At 36.1% G+C, this 23,301-nt stretch overlaps 1 protein-coding gene across 5 annotated transcripts in view; it reads left to right on the top strand.

Annotated features, from left to right (window-relative positions):
• The window catches only part of Zc3h14 (zinc finger CCCH-type containing 14), a 51,919-nt gene that overhangs the window by 7,952 nt on the left and 20,666 nt on the right, over positions 1-23,301 (top strand). For 4 of the 5 annotated variants that reach the window (XM_027931565.3, XM_027931567.2, XM_027931564.3 and 1 more), the window contains exons 3-9: positions 419-533; positions 3,842-3,882; positions 4,488-4,683; positions 5,010-5,439; positions 5,928-6,088; positions 6,678-6,778; positions 10,318-10,473. In XM_027931565.3, the coding sequence (XP_027787366.1) occupies positions 419-533; positions 3,842-3,882; positions 4,488-4,683; positions 5,010-5,439; positions 5,928-6,088; positions 6,678-6,778; positions 10,318-10,473 (1,200 nt within the window). The remainder of the gene's footprint in view (positions 1-418; positions 534-3,841; positions 3,883-4,487; positions 4,684-5,009; positions 5,440-5,927; positions 6,089-6,677; positions 6,779-10,317; positions 10,474-23,301) is intronic. The other variant, XM_071607615.1, reaches the window with a different exon arrangement.

The raw sequence follows: 23,301 nt of genomic DNA, 5'->3' as shown, positions 1-23,301 counted from the left end.
AATATAATTCAGGATGTCTAGATTTATTTTTTAATTTTAATTGTTTTTATTTTATTTTATTTTTTTTTAGTTGTAGATGGACACTATATACCTTTATTTTATTTATTTTTATGTGGTGCTGAGGACCAAATCCAGTGCCTCACACATAGGCAAGTGCTCTATCATTGAGCTACAACCACAGCCCAGGATGTCTAGATTTATAACTAGGAATTCATCAGTTATTCCTAATTCCTATCCTTCTGATAATTGTAGAACTCGTGAGATGAAGAGGAAAAAATCAAAGCTCAGTTTTTCTATCTAACCTAATTCCAATAGATACTAATTCTTAAAGCTAAATCTATATGCTGAAGTACATCAACTCTAAATACAAATAATGAGGAAAACAAAAAAAATTTGATATACTTTTCCTTTTAAATAGATGAAGAACTTCCTGATTACATTATGGTGATGGTGGCCAACAAGAAAAGTCAGGACCAAATGACAGAGGACCTGTCCCTGTTTCTAGGGAACAACACAATTCGATTCACCGTATGGTATGTTTCTGAATATCTATGACTCAGAACAAAGCTTGGCAGAAGTCAGAGTAGGTGGAAAGAGCCCTTGACAGTTGAGTTAAGATTCAGTGTGGCAAAACAGTTTGCAAGGTATGAAAGCACTGGGTCTGGACCCAGACTGCCAAAGTTGATCTTGCTTTGTTGTCCATTTGTTTAATGGAAGTTCAAAATACCTGCTTTATAGAATGCTGTGACGGTTAAATGAACTAATACATGTAAAATGCTTATAGGTATGCCTGGCCTATAGGGTTCAAAATGTATCTCAGCTATAGTTGTTAGGTTTCTTTTATAAACTTTTACATACTAGCATTCCTTTCCCCCCATCCAGACCAGTTGAAAATACCAAATGTTGTTTGGACTGGCTTGGCTTCCTGCATTGCTTTTTCCAAAGTTGTTTTTTTTGTTTGTTTTTTGTTTTGTTTATTTATTTTTTTGTGGTACTAGGAATTGAACCCAGGGGCTCTACTTCTGCTACTGAACTACATCCTCAGCTTTTTAAAATTTTTTATTTTGAGTCATGGTTTTAATAAGTTGTCCAGTTTGGCCTTGAACTTGTGGTCTTCCCACCTTAGCTTCCTGAGTCATTGTTTTTTTTTTTTCCCTTCAGTTTTTTTTTTTTTTTTTTTTTTTTTTTTAGAGAGAGAGAATTTTTAATATTTATTTTTTAGTTTTTCGGCGGACACAACATCTTTGTTTGTATGTGGTGCTGAGGATCGAACCCAGGGCGCACGCATGCCAGGCAAGCACACTACCGCTTGAGCCACATCCCTAGCCCCAGCTTTTTAAATTTTTTATGTATGCCTTCATTTGACAAAAATTTCACTCATCTTTGAAATATGAAATTTGTAAAATAAGCCTCTTTGTTTTTCAATACAGATTCCTCTTTTAATCTGGATTGTCCTTTTCAAACAATATACGTTTCTAGTTGAAAATACTGACTAAAAGCGTAAGTTTGAATTTAAGAAGGCCAGGTTGGAGAATAGGGAAGGGTAAAGATAGCTGAGAACAGAGGTAGGAAATACTCATATGAGGGCTCTTAGACTAGGAACCACTAGTTACAGAGAAAGTCAATGGGACAGAGTAGTGTGAGTACCTGGCTTGTTTAATTTGAATAACAAAAGACTTGGCAAATAGGAGACACTGAGGATGGAGATGATGCCCAATAACTTAGTACCTTTAAGCCAGATTGTCTTCACATTGTTTTTATCCTACTGGGTACCTGTATTTTTTACAGTTTTTGTGAAGCCACCTTGAAATTCTCAATATATTGTGCAATTTTGGAGAACATTGTTAGAGTACAGTGATCTTCAGATGGTACACACAGACACATTGCCCATTTTGGGCGACCTAACCAACTTATTGCAATTAGTCTTATTGCTTATGCCAAAAAAGATCATGATGCTTTTTTGACTGGGTTAATTATACCATTCTTTTTTTTTTTTCTTCTGGTACTGGGGATTGAACCCAGGGGTGCCTATCCACTGAGCCACATCTCCAGACCTTTTTAAAAATATTTTATTAGAGACAGGGTCTCGCTGAGTTGTTAAGTGCTTTGCTAAGTTGCTGAGACTGACTGGCTTTGAACTCGTGATCCTCCTGCCTCAGCCTCCAAAGCTGCTGGGAATATAGGTGTGCGCCACTGTGCCTGGCGGAATTGTACCATACTTGAGTACTGATTTTTTTTTTTTTTTTTTTTTAAATGTCTTTAGCAATCCAAGTATTTGTTTTGTTTCATAAATGTTTTTTATGACCTGATCTTTGGATCACTTTGGGTTTGAGTCCACCTAATCTAAGGTGGGACACTGAACTAGTAGATTCTTTTCCAGATTATTTGATGAAATATTCTAGACAGTTTTCTTCCTTGGTTTGTTGGGACTGGGGAATGAAACCTCTGAGCTGCATTCCAGCCCTTGTTATTTTTAATTTTGAAGCAGGGTCTCACCAGGTTTCCCAGGTTGGCTTGAATTTGTAATTCTCCTGCCTCAGCCTCCTGAGTAGCTGGGATTACAAATATTCACCACTGTGCCTAGCACTAAACATATTTCTTAAATAAACATAATCATTATCTGAAACTGAATTTAAAATCAAATTAATTCAACTTTTTCGTCTTGCTATACATTCAATAATTCATCTTCTTTTTGGCCTCTTGCTTTCCTAAATGTTTATTAATACCAGCCACAAATAGACTATTCTGATTTTTTTGAAGCCCTCATAATTATGTATATGGGGACATTGGATGTGTCTGGGGTTCTTAATGAAGCAATATTATGAGATTTTAGTGTTTGGGGTTTATCTCTTAGAAGGACTGCAAGGCAGTTTTGCTACTAAATATTCTAAAATAGGTTATGTTAAAAGCAAGGTTGTGGCCTATGTTTGTTTACAGCATTAATATTGAAAATAAGAGTTACAGTGAAATGGTATATTTTGGGATCATTTATTAACTAGAATTAAGTTGTCCAAGAAATTGTGTAAGTTATTAAAATAAATGTAAACTGTTGTGCTGAGTGGGGCGGGGTTTGTGGCTCAGTGGTAGAATTTGTGCTTCACATGTGTGAGGTCATGAGTTCAATCCCTAACATTAAAAAAGAAAAATAACTGAATGCAGTGGCATACACCCCCAAATGCCATCAGCTTGAGAGGCTGAGTAGGAGGATCACAATTTTGAGGCCAGTCTTAGCAGTTTAGCAAGGCCCTAAGCAACTTAGCAAGTCCCTGTCTCAAAATATAAAGTAAGTAAAAAGAATTGGGGATGGAGCTTAGTGGTAAAGCACCCCTGTGTTCCATCCCTAGTACCAAAAAGTCCAAAAACTGATTAAACAGTTGTAACAATAAGCAGTATTAGACGTTTGGGATACTTAATTTTGTTTTACTGTAAGCACTGTTGAATCTTTAGTTCTTAAGAAGCAAGGTGGTATTTTTGGAGACCACTTGAATCCTTTTTTCCCTTGGTTTTGATGACAGGGATTGAACCTAGGGCCTTGTACATGCTTCTAACAACTTCTAACTCTGCCAGTGAGCTCTCCCCCTATCTCATTGCCTTTATTTTTACAGAGGCTAGATGTTAAAAATTGTGAAGAAAAAAATTAATGATTTTTTTTTCAGTTGACTTCTATAGTATTTATAAAAAGCCTTTTTTAAAAGGTTGAAACTAGAAAGTTGATTTTAGTACCATTTATCCATTAAATGTCATATCAATATCTGAATATAATATCAAATTTAAAGTGGCATTTGAAACAAAATTTTTCTTAAGGGAGGCTTTATTTTTGTTTTTGTTTTTGTTTTTTTAGGCTTCATGGTGTATTAGATAAACTTCGCTCTGTTACAACTGGTAAGATTTATATAACATTGAGGTTTTTTTCGAATTCCTGCTTACTCGCATATGCTTCTAAATTACTACTGCTTCAGGAAAAAACCCATAACTTTGAAAAGAGTGGCTCATTTGAACTTTGTAAGGAAACACATTTTTCTGAATGTAAGAACAGTGAATTTATTGTAGCTCAGAAATAATTTAAATGTTTGGTGGGGAGCAGTGCAGTTAATCCTAAGGAAATAATCAGATGTGTGCAAAAATTTAACCTTAAAATGTCTCACTATTGTATAATTGAAAATTACTTAAAAACCCAGTAGTAATAAGTTATTATATTACTGTGTATGGAATATTAGCTGTAAAACAATGTGGAATAATGAAATGAGGACAATGTGGAATAATAAAATGGGAAAAATAAAATAATAAAATGAGAACAAAATATGTATCTTAGTTTTTGAAATGGGTATGTATACCTTATCAAAACATCACCTTTGTGGTAATTGGTGATTTTTATTCATATTTTAAAAGTTCTCTACAATAAACATGTATTGCTTTTGAACTGGTGATGGGAGAGGAACAGATTTTAATAAAAGTCAATTACAAGGACTATGTATTTTTCTTTCTAGAACCCACTAGTCTAAAGTCTTCTGATACCAACATCTTCGATAGTAACGTGCCTTCAAACAAGAGCAGTTTCAGTCGGGGAGATGAGAGAAGGCACGAAGCTGCAGTATCTCCCCTTGCCATTTCTAGCAGTAGACCTGAAAAAAGAGATTCCAGGGTTTCTGCAGGTTCACAGGAGCAGAAAACCACTAATACCAGGTAAGAGTTGTGTATACACCTGCTATGGGAGATGAGTGTATGTATGTGGTATTTACATTATTTTTTTCAGATGCTGTTTTCAGCAATTTTTGCTGAATTAATGAAGTAATTGTTAGCAATTCTTAGGATAAAATAATAGATAAGACCTAAATATGGTTACCTTTTGTTTAAAATATAGTAAATCAAAGTTTAAAGAAAGAATGTCATTTTGAAGTAGTTTTGAATAAGGGAGTATCTATTTTTGCTTGTGAAACATTTTTAATATTTTTTGAAGATTTGGAGATAATGGCTCTAATTTGATTGTAATATGTCTTGCTTTTTAATAGACAGACTTATGATGAAGGAGCTGCAACCCGACTAATGTCAACAGTGAAACCTCTGAGGGAGCCAGCACCCTCTGAAGATGTGATTGATATTAAGCCAGAACCAGATGATCTCATTGATGAAGACCTCAATTTTGTGCAGGAGAATCCCTTATCTCAGAAAAAACCTACAGTGACACTTACTTATGGTTCTTCTCGCCCTTCCATTGAAATTTATCGACCACCTGCAAGTCGAAATGCAGATAGTGGTGCTCATTTAAACAGGTTGCAGTTTCAGCAGCAGCAAAACAGTATTCATGCTGCCAAGCAACTTGATGTACAGAACAACCGGGTGTATGAAACAGGACATTTGTGTGAACCAGAAGTGCTTAACAATTTAGAAGAGACTTATAGTCCCTTCTTCAGAAACAACTCAGAAAAAATGAGTATTGAGGTTTGTATGTATTTGTAATTCTGACTTGTTAGGCCACAGTTTGGCAACTAAATGCATATTGTAAGTTTATTTTAAATTGATTTTTCTGCTATTCAACATGTTACATCAGTCAAATTTTCCTCTCCATGGCTGACTCCTAGGGAGATTTTATACTACATCTGTATACCTTCTTTGGATTTCTTTCATTTGAGTTAGCTTATAATTTTGGGTATTTTGGGTCAATTTTAGACAGTTTTTGGTAATTGCTAACCCAAGTAACCCCCTTTTATTTCTTCAGCAGTGCTTTGTGCAGCTATTATAAATGAATGTAGAGCTCTGAGTTTTGTTTTAGCTGAATGCTGGGTATTTTGAGGCAGTGTTTATATTTTTATAAGAAATTGGGAAGTACCCTGTGAATTCTCAATATGATTGTCTTTTTCTTAAGATGTTTTGTGAAAGAACTTCATTATTTTCTGAGACTAGGTAAGCATAATCATATCTGATTGTAGGATGAAAACTTTCGGAAGAGAAAGTTGCCTGTGGTGAGTTCAGTTGTTAAAGTAAAAAAGTTCAATCACGATGGAGAAGAGGAGGAGGAAGATGATGATTATGGCTCCCGAACAGGAAGCGTGTCCAGCAGTGTATCTGTGCCAGCAAAGCCTGAAAGGAGGTACCTGAACATAGCTGTAAATTAATCTTTAACTGTCTAGTGGAGTCTTCTGGTGGCTGTTTTTTTTTTTTTAAAGTTGTACTGGAATAAACTCAGGGCCTTTTACATGCTAGCCAAGTGCTTTATTATTGAACTATACCCCAGTGCCTTCTAGATTTCTTGAAGAGAGTAATTATGAAAATAAATATTTAATGTAAATCACATGTAAGATTTTTCCATTGGCTTTTAAGAAACACTTAGGTAAATGAGAGAGAACTTGCTTAACATTGAAGAGAATTGTAGAAAACATAAAAAGCGAATTGGATGAGAGAAAAAAACATCAATCCAGCTAAAAGGCTCCAGTCTAGCTGCCCCCCCGCACACCTTTTTTTCTTTTAAGAAAATGGAACACAGAGTAGGAAAGTAAGGATTATGCAGTTGAAGGGAAAGAGAGTATGGACTTTCTTGAGTGAAATTCCCTCATGGCATTGTCTAAAAACTACACGTGATCTGTTTAAGACTTAGAAGAAGTTGTGGTAAAGACATAATGAATTGTTAGTATGTAAAGATGTGAAATTTAAAAATACTTTTTTTTAAAAAACTCTTTTAGACCTTCTCTTCCACCTTCTAAACAAGCCAACAAGAATCTAATTTTGAAGGCTATATCTGAAGCTCAAGAATCAGTAACAAAAACAACTAACTATTCTGCAGGTAATTTAAATGAAGTTTGTTTACAATGGGTAAGAGATTTCTTCACTTAGCTAAAAGTGTTTGCTCACTGAGTTGTGGTAAAGGTAATTTTGATATATCAAGGCCAAGATAAAGTTCTTCTACAGAAGAGTATTTTTAAAATGAGATATGACCAGTTTGAGAAACTGTCATTGGAGCTTAGTTCTTGTGATCACCATGTAATACCTTTTATTCCCTCTTTCCAGTGTATGTCAAATGGATACAAATTTTTAAAGGGAGTTTTTTTTTCTTTTTAATTATTTTAATTGTAAATGGACACAATACCTTTATTTTATATTTTATGTGGTGGTAAGGATTGAATGCAGGGCTTCACACCATGATAGGTAAGCGCTCTACCACTGAGCTGTACCACAACCCTACTAAGGGAAGTTTTTTGTTGCTGTTCTTTTTGTTTTTTAATATTTTTAGCTATAGATGGGCACAATATTTATTTTTTTATGTGGTGCTGAGAATTGAACCCAGTGCTTCACACATGCTAGGCAAGTGCTCTACCACTGAACTATAACCCCAGCCCTTAAAGGGAATTTTGATTTCAAGAAATGAGACTTTCATATTAATAGTATTAAATTCAGCATTAGATATGAATTAATTATGTATAAAAGGGAGCAGAGTTGCAGGGCACAGTGGCACATGTCTATAATCCCCAGTTTGGGAGGCTAAAGTGGGAGGATCACCACTTTAGCAACTTAGCGAGATCATCAGAAAATTAGGGAGACCCTGTCTCAAAACAAAAAAGGAGCCAAATTGGATAATAGTAAGTGGCTAAAGTTAGAGGTTTGTGTGTGTGTGTGTGTGTGTGTGTGTGTGTGTGTGTGTGTGTAGTGGGGGGACTGGGTATTAAACCCAGAAATGTTCTACCTATGAGCCACATCCCCCACCCCTCTTCTTCTTCTTCTTTTTTTTTTTTTTTAATATTGAGACAGGACCTTTTGGTCCTGCCTCAGCCTCCTAAGTTTCTGGAATTATAGGCATGGGCCACCATGCTCAGCTTGAAGTTGACTCTGTGTGTATGTGCAGTGCTGGGGATCAAATCCAGGGTATGCTACACTAGCACTAAGCTGTATCCTTAGCCTCAGAGAAATTTAAAACTTTTTTATATATATGTATATATGTATGTATATAAATTTGCCTTTCATTGGAACCCGTTAGTAGAATATAAGGTAGAAAATTGACTCCCTTTATGATGTTTCTACCCTAATCAGAGTGGAAACACTAAGCTATTTTATGACAGAATGTTAAAATAGTACAAGTTTTTTAAACAAAGGAAATTTACTTATAAAAAGCTCATTCTGAAATACAAATGGTGGGGTACAATTTTTGTGTTCCTATTAAATTCTGTACTCTATATCATCTGCCAGTGTATAAAACTGGTAACAGGTTGATGGTAATTACCAACTCTCAAAATATTTTATAATTTTTACTATAGATTTGATGAATGTTCTTTTTTTTTTTGTTGTTTGTTTCCCCTTGCTTATTTACTCAGGTACCTACACAAAGCAGGAAGCACTGTTGTATCTATTTATTTATTTGTGGGGGTGGGGATTGAATCCAGGGCTTTTTGAATGCTAGGCAGATACTCTCCAATTGAGCTACATCCCCAGCCCTGGTGAATTTTTTTTTTTTTTTTTAATATATGACAACAGAATGTATTACGATTCTTATTACACATTTTAGAGCACTATTTTTCATATCTCTGGTTGTATACAAAGTATAGTCAAACCAATTCATGTCCTCATACCTGTACTTTGGACAATAATGACCATCACATTCCACCATCATTTCTAACCCCTGCCCCTTCCCTTCCCCTCCAAACCCCTCTGCCCTATCTAGAGTTCGTCTGTTCTTCCCATGCTCCCTCTCCCTATCCCACTATGAATCAGCCTCCTTATATCAGAGAAAACATTCATCATTTGGTTTTTGGGGATTGGCTAATTTCACTTAGCATTATCTTCTCTAACTCCATCCATTTACCTGCAAATGCCAAGGTTTTATTCTCTTTTATTGCTGAGTAATATTCCATTGTGTATGTATGCCACTTTTTTTTAATCCATTCATCTATTGAAGGGCATCTAGGTTGGTTCCACGGTTTAGCTATTGTGAATTGTGCTGCTATAAACATTGATATGGCTGTATCCCTGTAGTATGCTGTTTTTAAGTCCTTTGGGTGTAGACTGAGGAGAGGGATAGCTGGTTCAAATGGTGGTTCCCTTCCCAAGTTTCCGAGAAATCTCTACTGCTTTCCATATTGGCTGCACCAATTTGCAGCCCCACCAGCAGTGTGTGAGTGTGCCTTTTTCCTCACCTCCTCGCCAACACTTGTTTTTATTCATAATAGCTACCATTCTGACTGGAGTGAGATGAACTCTTAGAGTGGTTTTGATTTGCATTTCTCTAATTGCTAGCAATGATGAACACTTTTTCAAATGTTTGTTGATTGATTGTATATCATCTTCTGAGAATCGTTTGTTCAGGTCCTTGGCCCGTTTATTGATTGGGTTATTTGTTTTTTTTTTTTTTTTTTTGGTGTTTAACCTTTTGAGTTCTTTGTACACCCTAGAGATTAGTGCTCTGATGTGTGACGGGTAAAGATTTGCTCCCAAGATGTAGGCTTTCTGTTCACCTCACAGATTGTTTCTATTGCCGAGAAGAAACTTTTTAGTTTGAATCCATCCTTTTTATTGATTCTTGATTTTAACAGCATCATTCTTAACATTTCTTTTTGTGACCCCTTTCTGAAATGAACTGTTAGCCATCAGTTTTTTAATCCTTATACTCTGTCTCTATCCGTAATTTAATCCGGAACATAAAATTAAACAGGGTTTAGCATAGAATGAGGATTGTCTAAGCACAGACCAACACTTGACCTAAAAGTTTGTTTACATTCCCTTTTCTGTTCTATTAGTAATGGTGCAGAATAGTGAGAAATTTAGATACTCTCTGTGACTTGAAATATGCTGCTTTTTTTTAAAAAAAATATTTATTTTTTAGCTTTAGGTGGACACATGCCTTCATTTTATTTTTATGTGGTGCTGAGGATCGAACCCAGTGCCTCACGCATGCCAGGCGAGCGCGCTACTACTTGAGCTATATCCCCAGCCCCTGCTTTTATAATAATTGTCAGTCTCCAAATTTTAAGAAATAGCATTGAAACTTTTTTTTTTAACCTAGGTTACCTAAATTATAATTTGAAGTTGAGGTAAGATCACAAAACAGAGCCTAAACTTCATCTGATTAAAAATGAATATATATGAGCTCTATGGTATTCATGGCATGTTGCTTAAACATACAGATATCGTTTGCATATGTCTAGCATTAAGTTTGGCATTTATTATTTTTGGTAACTTTGGTAAGTTTGGTCAGGAATATTGTAAGAAAGACTGAGGTAGTATTTGTGACTGTTTTAAACTATCTTAGTGTTCTAAATCCAGTAATTTTATGTTTAATATGACATGTTTATTAGTGAGTCTTAATACGTTGTCTGTGTTTATTTTATGTAAAAGTCCCACAGAAACAGACACTTCCAGTTGCTCCAAGAACTCGAACTTCTCAGGAAGAATTGTTAGCAGAAGTAGTCCAGGGGCAAAGCAGGACCTCCAGAATAAGTTCCCCCATTAAAGAAGAGGAAGCAAAAGGAGATAATGTAGAAAAAAATCAAGGTAAGAATTTAGATGATATTTTGTTCTCAAACTTTTTTCATGAGACATTAAATATTTTGAATTTTTCATGAGGTATTATTTATGGTATGAAGAAAGTGATTAGATGCAAAAAGAATGAGAAGGGTTAACGAAGAATGTTTATACACATTTTTTGGAGATTTATTTATTAAAAATTTTTTTTTAGTTTTAGTTGGACACAGTACCTTTATTTATTTTTATGTGGTGCTGAGGATCAAACCCAGTAACTCACACGTGCTAGGCGAGCACTCTACCACTGAGCCAAGTCCCAGCCCCTGGAGATTCTTTTAAAGTTTACTACGCAATTTTTTAATGTTCTCCACAGTGAAAACCTAGTGTAGTCAACTCCATAAGCCAAATCATCCAGCCTTCATCATTATCAGGATTTTGCAGAAAGTTTCTACTTAAAGATATACTTATTTCTGTAGTCTTCCTTTTTTTTTTTTTTTTTTTTAAAGCCTATATACTCTCCAATTTGAAATATTAGTTTTCTTTAAACCAAGACAGTTTCTTCAGTGTCCTACCTCATATACTTTATCTTCTGATGGGTAACACACTAGAAGCTGTTACCATCCATCTGGTTTTCCTACTTCCTTTTTTTCACTTTTCTCTCCACCCCAATTTCTATGTAGTCTGCTAATTTCTGAAGTATGACTCTCATCATGTGATTCCTTTGTGAGAGTGCCTCCCCTTCATCCTTATTGCCCAGGACTTGTGCTGTCAGTTTGAACTTTGGGTAGCTTTGTTATTGGGCCCCTAAGGCCTGCTTATCCCTTCTCCACTTTTCCTGCTTTTCTACTGCTATCTGAATTTAAAAACTAACAAACAATCTGTATGCTCATCATGTTGTTTCTAATTACACTTTTTCTCACTTTGGAATGCATTTGTTTTGTTCCTCCTAAACTGTGTTCTTTAAATTGTTTCAGGTTTCATGAAGCCTTATAGTTCTAACGTCTATTTGTCTCTTCATTCTCTTTTTTTTAAAAAAGGTTTATTTATTTATTTATTTTGGTACTGGCGATTGAACTTGGGGGCACTTGGCCACTGAGCCACATCCCCAGCCTTATTTTGTATTTTTCTTAGAGACAGGGTCTCGCTGAGTTGCTTAGCTTTGAACTCAAGATCCTCAGCCTCCTGAATTGCTGGGACTACAGGTGTATGTCACTGTGCCTGGCTCTCTTTTTTTCTTTTCTTTCCCTTTTTTTTTCTTTTCTAGTGCTTGGGATTGAACCCACCATTGCAGATGCTAAACAAGTGCTGTATCACTGAGTCACATCCGTAGCCCTTTTTATTTTATATTGTGATAGTCTTACTAAATTGCCCAGGGTGGCCTTGAATTTGTAATCCTCCTGCCTCAGCCTTCCAAGTAGTTGGGATTACAGGCATGCACCATCATGATCTTTTTAAAATCATTTTTTTTTTTTGGTCTTGTATAATTTGCCAAGTGAGCATTATAAAATGTTGCAGTAAATGGTGAATTTGAGGGTGCTCTTTTTCTTTTATTAATACATTATAATTATACTTAGTAGTTGGGTTCATTTTGACAAAATCCTACATTCATGGAATTTGATATAGTTTATTTCAATCTGCATTGTCCACCTTTTTCTTCCTCTCTACCACTCTTGCCTATTCTGTCTTCTACTTTACTGGTCTTTTTTTTTTTTTTTTTTTGTGGGTACCAGGGATAGAACCCAAGGGGTTCTTAACCACTGAGCCACATCCTAGCCCTTTTATTTTTATTTTTAATTTTAGATGGACATAATATCTTTATTTTATTTATTGATTTATTTATTTTTGTGTGGTACTGAGGGTCAAACCCAGTTCCTCACACTTGCTAGACAAATGTCCTACCACTGAGCCATAACTCCAGCCCCCCAGCCCTTTTTATTATTTATTTTGAGACAGGGTCTCACTAAGTTGCTGAGGCTGGCTTTGAACTTTTGATCCTCCTGCCTCAGCCCCCAGAGTTGCTGGGATTACAGGTGTACACCACTGTGCCCAGCTTTTACTGTTCTTGGTTCACTTGCTTACTTATTTATTTATCTATCTATCTATTTACTTTTTTAAAATTTTATTTTTTAGTTGTAATTGGACACAATACCTTTGTTTTATTTATTTATTTTTATGTGGTGCCAAGGATCGAACCCAGGGCCTTGCACGCACTAGGCGAGCACTCTACTGCTGAGCCACAACCCCAGCCCATTGTTTATTTATTTTTGATTGATGCTTTATTGATTACACATAAAGGTGGTATTTACTGTGGTATATTTATACATTCATATAGTATGATTTTGTTAAATTCATTCTGTGTTTCTTCCTCTTTCCCTTCTCTTCCCCCTCCCTCTTGGTCTCCATCTCAACTGATCTTCCGTATATCTTTATGATACCTGATTCCCCTTCCCCATTTTGCTCTAGCTATTGCATATGAAAGATAGCATTTGATCTTTGATTTTATGAGTGGCTTATTTCACTTACCATGATGTTCTCCATTTCTGTTCATTTACTGGCACAAGCCATAAGTTCATTTTTTCTTATTTAAAACAATTTTTGTTGTTGTTATTGTCTGTATTGTGTAATTTTCCATGTGAGCATTATAAACTATTCTAGTAAAGGGTGGAACAAGAAAACCCCTAAAAAGCCAGTTAGGTACTGACTAGAAAGTATAAAGGTGCTAGTTTGAGAAGAGCATCTACAAACTGCAAGAGATTTGGCTTTAATAACAGTTAGGTGAAGCTAAAAGTCTAAAAGGACTATCATAGTCTTCTTCCTACAAACTCTCTATTTTCGTGCTCTAGAGTTCCCTTCACTCTGTTGTTCCAATCACTCTGGTTGATTTCCAGAACTCCAAAAAGAAAAAGGGAAAAGCTATACCATTTCAGAGTGAGCTGAAAGACATTAAGAAAATAATTACATGCAAAAATAACATTAAATAATTTTTATAATTTTTTTTTTAAAAGAGAGAGAGAATTCTTAATATTTATTTATTTTTTTAGTTTTCGGTGGGCACAACATCTTTGTGTTTTTTTTTTGTATGTGGTGCTGAGGATCAAACCTGGGCTGCATGCATGCCAGGCGAGCGCGCTACTGCTTGAGCTACATCCCCAGCCCCATCATTAAATAATTGGTAAACTTGGAAATGAGGTGACAAGAATTAGAAATAAAAATTTATTTGGAAGCAAGAACTTAGAGGCCCTGGGTTAATCCCCAGCATCAAAATGAAGAAAAAGCAAAGACTATTCTAGAAAGAACTCAATTAATAAATCATCTTCAGATAAATGGAAGATAAAAAAGAAGGACATTTTAAAAATCAGAGTTCAAGAGAAAATGTCAGATAACAAGTATAGAGCTGGGTGCTGTGGCACACACCTGAAATCTTAGTAACTCCGGAGGCTGATGCAGCAGGATCACAAGTTTCAGGCTCATCTCAGCAATTTATCAAGGCCCTGTCTCAAAAAGGCTGGGGATTTAACTCAGTGGTAAAATATCCTTGGGTTCAATTCCCAGTACCCGCACCCCCCCCCCCAAAAAAAAAAAAGTATAAGCAATGGAGATACAACAGTGTATTTATTATAGGCATTGGCGGGTGGACGGAGGCAATCCTTAACTATCTTTTAAGAAAACATTCTGAAAAAAAAAATACACATGAAACTACTTTCTGGAAAATTACACTGTATACCTTAGAATATGTACCCACAGCTAAATATTCTGTTGTATTCTACGGTAGAAACTGAAACAGAAAGAAAACAAAAAACTTGAGTATTCAGGCTAAAAGAACACACAACTTAGAAGAAGAAAAAGCATATTATTATTGGACCTTTCAAATAGCATCACTTCATGCTAGGAGACAATGGGCAAGTATATTTAAGATACTCCAGGAAGAAAAGAGTCAAGAATTTTATGTTCAGTTAAAAATGATCTTGAGAGCTGGGGACATAGCTCATTTGGTTGAGTGTTTCCCTCTCATGCACAAGTCCTTGGGTTCAATCCCCAGCATTACCCCCCCCCCCCAAAAAAAAAAAAAATTGACTTTGAAATTTGAAATCTAATGGATTATGACCTTCAGTCAAGTAAAACCCTGTTGTTCTGAATTTGCATTGGAAATTTTTATGAACTCACATTGTGTTTTATCTGTAAATGCATATAAATTTTTCTCTGGATGTGCCTACTGGAAACAGAAACATTAAATATCCATAGCATTGAGTGTCCCAAGTACCTAGATTGAAGTCTTGGAATAGTTCATCTATAACAAAGACAGACTTTTGAGAAGGAAGACGTCTCTAGATCTAATCCTACAATGAATGTGTAGATATCTTAGGTAGCAAAGTAATAGCCACACTTTGCCACCACACAGCCTGGGATACTTTGCTGGGTTTTTAAACCTTTAATTGTGTCCGAAAATTTCTTTTGTTTCTTTAATCACTTTGCTTGATCAACTTCTGTTGTGTTAGAGTCAGTCCATTGGATTCCAAAACCAAATTTTAAGAGGTTCCCATTGGCCAAAGATGGAGCCATTGGAGTTTCAATAAAGGTAACAATTGCAGTGGGAAGGGCTCTCTGAAATCTCCAGAACTAGGGAGAGGAGAAAGAAAGAGTGTGAGGGGGAAAAAGGTGAGAGAAAGAAAGCCTTGTGGAGTATAATAGATACCAATACATTGTCTTGGTAACCTGGTAAATAAAATGTTTGAGCTTTTATATTGTCCAACAGTGGTACCACTGGGTAACCAAATAGTACAGATGTTAGCTCCCATTTATTTATTTACTTTTTTAGTTAATATTTATGTGGTGCTGAGGATTGAACTCAGCGCCTCGCATGTGCTAGGCAAGTGCACTACCACTGAGCCACAATCCCAGCCCCATTGGCACCCATTTTTTGTAAATAACGTTTTATTGGAGCTGAGCATGGTGACACATGCCTATAATCCCAGCTACTAAGGAGGCTGAGGCAGGAGGTTGACACAGTTTGAGGCCAGCCTCAGTAACTTATCAAAACTATCTCAAAATAAAAAGGACTGGGGATATAACCTGGTGGTAGAGTGCCTGCTTAGCATGGGTGTGGCTTTGGGTTCAATACAGGGATAGGAGGGGTGGGGGAGGGCATTCTCTTAGAACCTAACGGTGGCAGTTTATGAATGGGTTGTCTATGGCTGCTTTTTATTACAATCCAAGTCAAGAATTTGCAGTAGATCATATAGCATGCCTAAAATAGAAAATGTTGGGACGCATTTTTTATTTCAGCTAATAAGTGAGAACACAAAAGTAGAATTCCAGATGTATTTCTTTGTTTTTGAAAGAGTAAAAGTCAGTTTATTTATTGTTATTGTTATGTGGTGCTGAGGATTGAACCCAGCGCCCTGCACATGCCAGGCGAGTGCGATACCACTTGAGCCACATCCCCAGCCTAAGGTTTTGTTTTTTTTTTTTTGGTGGTGCTGGGGATTGAACCCAGGGCTTTGTGCATGTGAGGCAAGCACTCTACCAACTGAGCTATACCCCAGCCCTTCAAATCTTGACCTTGCTGAGTTCTTCATCTGCCTAATTTAATTGAGAGCATTGCAGCTGCCCTTGTAATAACACAGTATCTTAATTTCTCTGTACTTGTGTCGGTTTTTGCTTCATTTTGAGTCTGTCAGATACTGGATGCATACATATTTAAAACTGTTACATCTTCCTGCAAATTCAATCTTTAATCTTGATATATGACCTCTATACCAAAGAATGCTTTTATCTTAAAGTTAGTTGTATCTAATGTAGCCATTTATTTAGAATTTGCCTTACATATGTTTTCCATGCCTTTGTTTTCAGTTTTTTATGCTTTAGTCATATGTCTCTTAAATATCATAAAGCTAGAATTCTTTTTTTTTTTTTTTTTTTTAATGCCAAGGATTGAATGCAGGGGTGGTAACCACTGAGCCACATCCCCAGCCCTTTTTAAATTTTTAAATTTTGAGACAGGGCCTTGAACTTGTGATCCTCCTGTCTCACCCTCCTGAGCTTCTGGTATTACAGGCATGTGCCACTAAACCCAGCGAGATTTTTGTTTTTTAATTAGTCAAAGTTTGCCTTTTTATTGAAGCATTTAGGCTATTTACTAGAATTACTGATAAAGTTGGAGTAATTTCTGTCATCTTTTTACTTTTTGTGGTATTGGAGATTAAACCCAGGGGAGCTATATCCCAAGTCCTTTTCACATTTTATTTTGGGACAGGGTCTTGGCTAAGCTGCTAAAGCTGGCCTTGAACTTTAGATCCTCCTATCTTAGCCTCACTGAGATTACAGTTTATGCCAATACCCCTGGCTTCTGCCATCATCTTTTGATTTGTATTTGCCCGTTTTTCTGTTTTGTTCTTCTTGCCCTTTTTAAAGAATTCTTTTATTACATTATTGATAGCACTAGTTCTACATTTTTTGACTAGTTTTTTTTTAATAGTTGTCAATGGACCTTTATTTTATTTATTTATATGTGGTGCTGAGAATTGAACCCAGTGTTTCACACTTGCTAGGCAAGTGCTCTATCCCTGAGCCACAACCCCAGCCCTTGAAATAGTTATTCTTTTAGGGTTACCACTGAAATTTACTGCAGAAATCTAATGTATTTTAAGTTAATATCCTGACTGATTCCTAGATAGTAGAAGGACATTAGATTATCTTAGTTTTAGTCATTTCTCCATCAGTCAGGAAGGACATTGGTGTTGAGGACAGTAACTACCACAGCTTCCAGTGGTGCTTTGATGAAAACTTAGATGCGAGGTCTTCTGGCCAAGAATCTGCAGTTTCATATTGTTGGAGAATTTGTTGTCTCCCTGACAGTTGTAGCTCATCGTAAGTTTACTGTGACTGAACCAAGAAAGAGAAAGCATATGCAGATTTCTACAGAAATTATGATTTCATGAAAAATTTTTAGGAGATAAGGCTGTTATTTTTCAGAGCACATTATCTTAGAATATAAAGAATTTCTTTTGATTGAGTTCCATAGAATTTTGTTAATGACCTGTTTTCCTGAACTATGAAATATGAATTTGTAGTCTCCAGAATAGTTGCTCTTGCTATACAAACAATTAAAAAATATTATGGACTGAAAAAAAATCCTAGCTTCAGTCTTCACCCTCCTGATTTACATTATTTCCATTTTATCAATTTGGTCTTCTGAATGCATCATTGGATACCATTATTGTTTTGCCAAAGCTGTTTGTTGAGTTTTATCTATTTGTTTATTTTTTATTCATTCTTACATCTCAGTGTTATTTGAGGATCATCATTTTCTAATTTTAAGTATTTTTGAAATATTCTTTGCAAATTTCTCTAGAACAGGTCTGTTGGTATTTTCCAAGTTTGTTTACCTATGAGTATTTTTATTTCTTATTGTTCTTGTACAGTAAGTTTTTGCTGTATATCCAAATCATGTTAACAAATTATTTGCTGTCAGCACTTTATATTCTGTTGTCTTCTGGATTCCATTGTTGTTGAATGGACTTCTGATATTCTGTCATTTCTTTGTAGGTGATCTGTTCCTTTCTCTCTGGCTGCTTCTAAGATCTCTTTGTCTTTGGTGTTCTGAAGTTTTACTATGATTTGTCTAGGCCTGGATTTCCTTTTATTTTTCCTGTTTGGTGTATGTTGTATGAAAAATACCCATATATTTAAAATAAAACTTTATAAGTATGAAGTACATGTTCACCATAGAAAATTAAAAAAAAAAACACAAAAATAATTTAATGTGTGATATACCTTCCAGTAGATTAGAAAATATTCAAATAGTATCATAGAATTAAAAGAAAAGCAATAGGGCTGGGGATGTGGCTCAAGCGGTAACATGCTTGCTTGGCATGCGCGGGGTACTGGGTTTGATCCTCAGCACCACATAAAAATAAAATAAAGATGTTGTGTCCACCGAAAACTGAAAAATAAATATATATAAATAAAAAAAAAGCAATATTCCTTGCTCTTCATTATTCTCAAAACTAGCCCCACTCCCCAGAAGTCACCATTTTTAAATGCTTCTGTTTATTATTATTATTATTATTTTAAATAATTTTTTAGTTGTACATGGACACAATATCTTTATTTATTTATATTTATGTGGTGGAGTTTTGAACCCAGTGCCTCATGCATGCAAAGTGATCCAACCCCAGTCCCTATTATTATTATTATTATTATTATTATTTATTCTTAATATTTGTTTTTAGTTGTAGTTGGTACAATATCTTTATTTATTTTTATATGGTGTTGAGGATCGAATCCAGTACCTCACACGTGCAAGGCATGTGCTCTACCACTGAGCTACAGCCCCAGCCCCTGCCCCCTGTTATTTCTCTGTGCCTGTAACAATATGCTTATTGCATTATTTAGCAGCTATAGATGGTATGTGTTGATTTCTTGCTGTGATATGTCAGGGTCACACGCATACCTTTTTTGCATTTATGCTCATAGTAAGACCACTGTTCTTAGTTCACTAAATGGTTATATATAATTGTAATTTTAAGTAATATATTTAAATACCTATTTCTTGTTCAATTAACTCAGTATATTTTGGCTCCCCAAATTTGTTGTTGTTACTATTCATTTTAGCAGTACTGGAGATTGAATCCATGGTGCTCTACCACAGAGCCACATTCCCCCGCCTTTTTTTTTTTTGAGAGAGTCTTATTAATTTGCCAAGGTGGCTTTGAGCTTGCAATTTTTTGCCTCAGCCTACCAAGTAGCTGGGATTATAGGCATGTGCTACCATGTCTGTCCCCAGCATGGGTGTGTTTTCAATTCTAGAGGGTGGAATTTATATTTCCTTCAATTCTTACACCTCCTTCCTCCCCACACCTAAATTCTGTTTACTTTCATAATGTCAAGTTGTCCAGATTTACATTTTGTTCTGACCTAGTTAAGGCTATGATGATTTGTAGGTTCACTTTAAATGTTGAAAACCAGTAAGCTGCATTCCCAGTTAAGACTATATAAATATTTATTACAAGGGCAAATTTACATTTTATGTTTTAAGTTTTTCTTTTTGTTCTTTTGAGATTTCCTAGGGTCCCCTTCCCCCCCTTTATCCTTCTCTTTCATGGCTTTTGGTTTCCCCTTTCCACCTTTGGACTATTACTCTGTGCTATTGAATCTTTGGTCTTGCCTTTTTTCTTAGGCACCTTCTTCGTAGAGCATCTTTCCTCCTTTTCCAAGGCTATCATGCTAGCATTTACTCCTTGTATATCCTACATCCCTTTCTGTCTTCTCATTGTGTTCCTTCATTTTGTGGAAGCTTCTTAAGAAACTTTCATCATGAAGAAACTTTTTTTTTTTTTTTTTTGGGTAGTACTAGGAATTGAACCCAGAAGTGCTTTACCATAGCTATACCCCTAGTCCATTTTTTATTTTGAGATAAAGTCTCATTAAGTTGCCCATGCTGGCCTTGAACTTGCTGTCCTCCTGCTTCAGCTTCTCTAGTAACCAGGAGGTTAAGTTTTAAGGTTTTAAGTGCTTAGAAACACAAGGTTCTGCTGTATGATTTATACCTTGGCTTGGTGCAGAGTAGTAGTAGTTGTTGTTGTTGTTGTTTCATATTGGGGATTGAACCCAGGGATGCTTAACCACTGAGCCACATCCCCAGACAATTTAAAAATTTTTCAGTGTTGAGTCAGGGTCTCATCAAGTTGCTTAAGGTCTTTACTATGTTGCTGAAGCTGGCTTTTGACTTGTGGGATTACAGGCGTGTACCACTGCATCTGGCCCTTTTCTTTTTTATTTTGAGGCAGGGCCTCACTTAAGTGGCTGAGGCTGACCTTAAACTTGGGATCCTCCTGCCTCAGCCTCCCCAATTGCTAGGATTACATGTATGTGTGTCCCCATGCCCAATTTGGTAGAATTCTAAGTTGAATGTATTGTCCTTCTGAAAATCTCTGAAGAAAAGTCTTGCATTATTTCTTTTAAACGTTTACTTTTTTTGTTTTTATTGTTTGTTTTTTTTGAAAGTTCTATTGGGTGATAAGCTTCTACCTGGATCTTCTGTTTTATGTTTTTTTTTTTCTCTCCTGTTTTTCACTTGATCTTGTTCTCCCCTTACCCATCACATTACAGGAGATTAAACTCAGAGTGCTCTACCACTGAGCTACATCCCAGCCTTTTTTTTTTTTTTTTCGCACCAGGGATTGAACCCAGAGGGACTTTACCACTGAGCCACATCCTCATCCCCCAACCCCCCCTTTAAAATTTTGTGATAGGATCTTGCTAAATTGCTTGGAACCTTTCATTGTTGTGAGGTTTCCAGTTTTCATACTGAGAGTTGGTTGCTCATCTGATTCTTAATCCATTGTATAATATTTGGGTTTGTGTATTTTTTGTGTGTGTCTCTTTCAAGATGAGTTCTAGCTGTGTTGCCCAGGCTAGCCTCTTAACTCTTGGGCTTGAGCAGTCCTTCTGCCTCGGCTGCCCACATAGTTGAGCTGCTGCTGCACCCAACTACTAATATTTGGGGTTTTTCCTTTGGAAATTTTTAGGATTTTCTGTTTTCTTGTTGTCTGAAGTTTCACTGTGATATGCCTAGGTGCTAGATAGTCACTTTGGGGCTGGATATTGTACACCCTTTTAATTTTTGAAAAAGTCCACGACCTTTTATATGGGAAAGTCTTTTTCTGTATTGAGGCTTGAACCAGGGCCTTGAACTTGCTAGGCAAGCATGAGCTTTATCTCTAGCCCTTTGTATTTTGTTTTGAGATTAGGGTCTTGCTAAATTATCCGGGCTGACCTCAAACTTGTGATACTTAAACTCTGAAATCGTGATCCCCTAGCCTCTCTCATAGCTGGGATTATAAGCATGTGCTACCATGTTCATCAGGGTGGAAAAGTCTTGCATTATTTCTTTTAAACGTTTACTTTTTTTGTTTTTATTGGTTTTTTTTTTGAAAGTTCTGTTGGGTGATAAGCCTCTACCTGGATCTTCTGTTTTATATATATATATTTTTTTCCTGTTTTTCACTTGATCTTGTTCTCCCCTTCCCCACTACACTACAGGAGATCAAACTCAGAGTGCTCTACCACTGAGCTACGTCCCAGCCTTTTTTTTTTTTTGGCACCAGGGATTGAACCCAGAGGGACTTTACCACTGAGCCGCATCCTCATCCCCCAACCCCCCTTTTTAAATTTTATGATAGGATCTTGTTAAATTGCTTAGAACCTCACTAAATTACTGTGGCCAGCTTCAAATTTGGAATCCTTCTGCCTCAGCCTCCTGAGTTTCTGAGAGTACAGGCATGTGCCATTGCACCCGGCCTTTTTTATTTTGAAACAGGATCTTGCCAGGCTGACCTCAAACTTGCAGTCTCAAGTCTCTAGGATCACAGATGTATATCATCAAACATGGTCATACTCTTCTACACTCTTGAATGCTAACTTATATTTTGCAGATGCCCCTTGATTTATCATGGGGTTCTATCCCTATAAATCCAGTGTAAATTAAGAAATATCATAACTTGAGAATGCAATTAATACATCTAATGCACCATTCTAGTTCTCCTGAATTTTTATCACTTGTGCACCATTGTAAAATAACTTGAAGGCCAACTGCATGTTCAGTCACTCTACTGAACTTAGTGGTCCCAGTTTAAGAAAAGGCAGTACAAAGACTACCTGTAGTCATGATGGGGCTAAGTTCTACAGACTGGCTTATTTTTAAAAGAGCTACAATTGGCCTTGAGTTAAGGAGGAATTTCCTGGGAGAATAAATTGTTGTGAAATACTCCTGTTAGTCTGGATTTTCTCAGATAATTTACTCTTTTTTTTTTTTAAAGAAATGAACTCTCTTTAAATACATTTTTAGTTTGTCTTTTAAATATTTGTGGCTATCCCGCTCAATCTTGTGCTCTGCCTCACATTCTTTGTGGTTGTGGCTCATTGCTCTAATTTCTCTGTTGATCTTTGTTTCATGGAATGCAAGGATATATATATATATATATATATCACTGCACATAGTCAAACTCACCTAATTTTCTTCTCCAGTTTTTTTTTTTTTTTTCATGCAGACTTTCTCATTTAATTAATGGCAGCTTTTATCTTTCTAGGTACACAGCCCAGAAACTTGTACTTTTTTTCAAGCTGAGAGCTGTCCTCCCTCTTTCTTTCCTTCCTTCTTTCCTCCCTCCCTCCCTGTGTTCTCCCTTTATCTTCCCCCATCCTTTTTCCTACCTGTTGGCCTCTACCTTCGGAATATGCTTAATTCATCACTACTCATCCCCTTCACCTCTGCTATGCAAGTCGATGCCACCATTAATGACTTGCCTTGATTATTGGAATAGTGTTCCTACAGGTGTGTGCTTTCAAACCTGCTTCTTTCAGTCTACCCTCACAGCAACAGAGTAATTCTTTTAAACTAATTAGATTGTATCACTGTCCTGTACCTTTGATAGATCCTTATTATATTCCAAGTGATTTCAAATCCTCCCTGGTCTCATCACCTACTACCCTCTCCTTCTCCATCTCCCTGTTCTTGCTGTTGGGCAGATGTTTAGTAAGCCTCTTTAAGGATACATGAAAAAAATATTTCTGATATGCTTTCACCCTCTCCTTGGAATGTTTTCTTCAGGTCCATATATCTCAACCAAATATCATCTCTGAGCCTTTCTTGGTCCCCCATCTTCACAGTCCTTATCCTAACTTTTCCAAAACTTCATTCTTCTGCACAATCTTTTTACCAATGAATATATGAAAACCGTTCATAGTTTAGGATATTTTGTTTTTTAGGGTTTGTTTGGTTTGTGTGTTTGGCATAGTACTGTACCTCATACATGCTACCCAAGCACTCTAACCATCAAATGAGTCCCATCCCTCTAA

The sequence above is a fragment of the Marmota flaviventris genome, chromosome 2, assembly GCF_047511675.1.
Source record: "Marmota flaviventris isolate mMarFla1 chromosome 2, mMarFla1.hap1, whole genome shotgun sequence".
NCBI lineage: Eukaryota > Metazoa > Chordata > Mammalia > Rodentia > Sciuridae > Marmota > Marmota flaviventris.
This window is presented reverse-complemented; position numbering and strand designations above follow the sequence as displayed.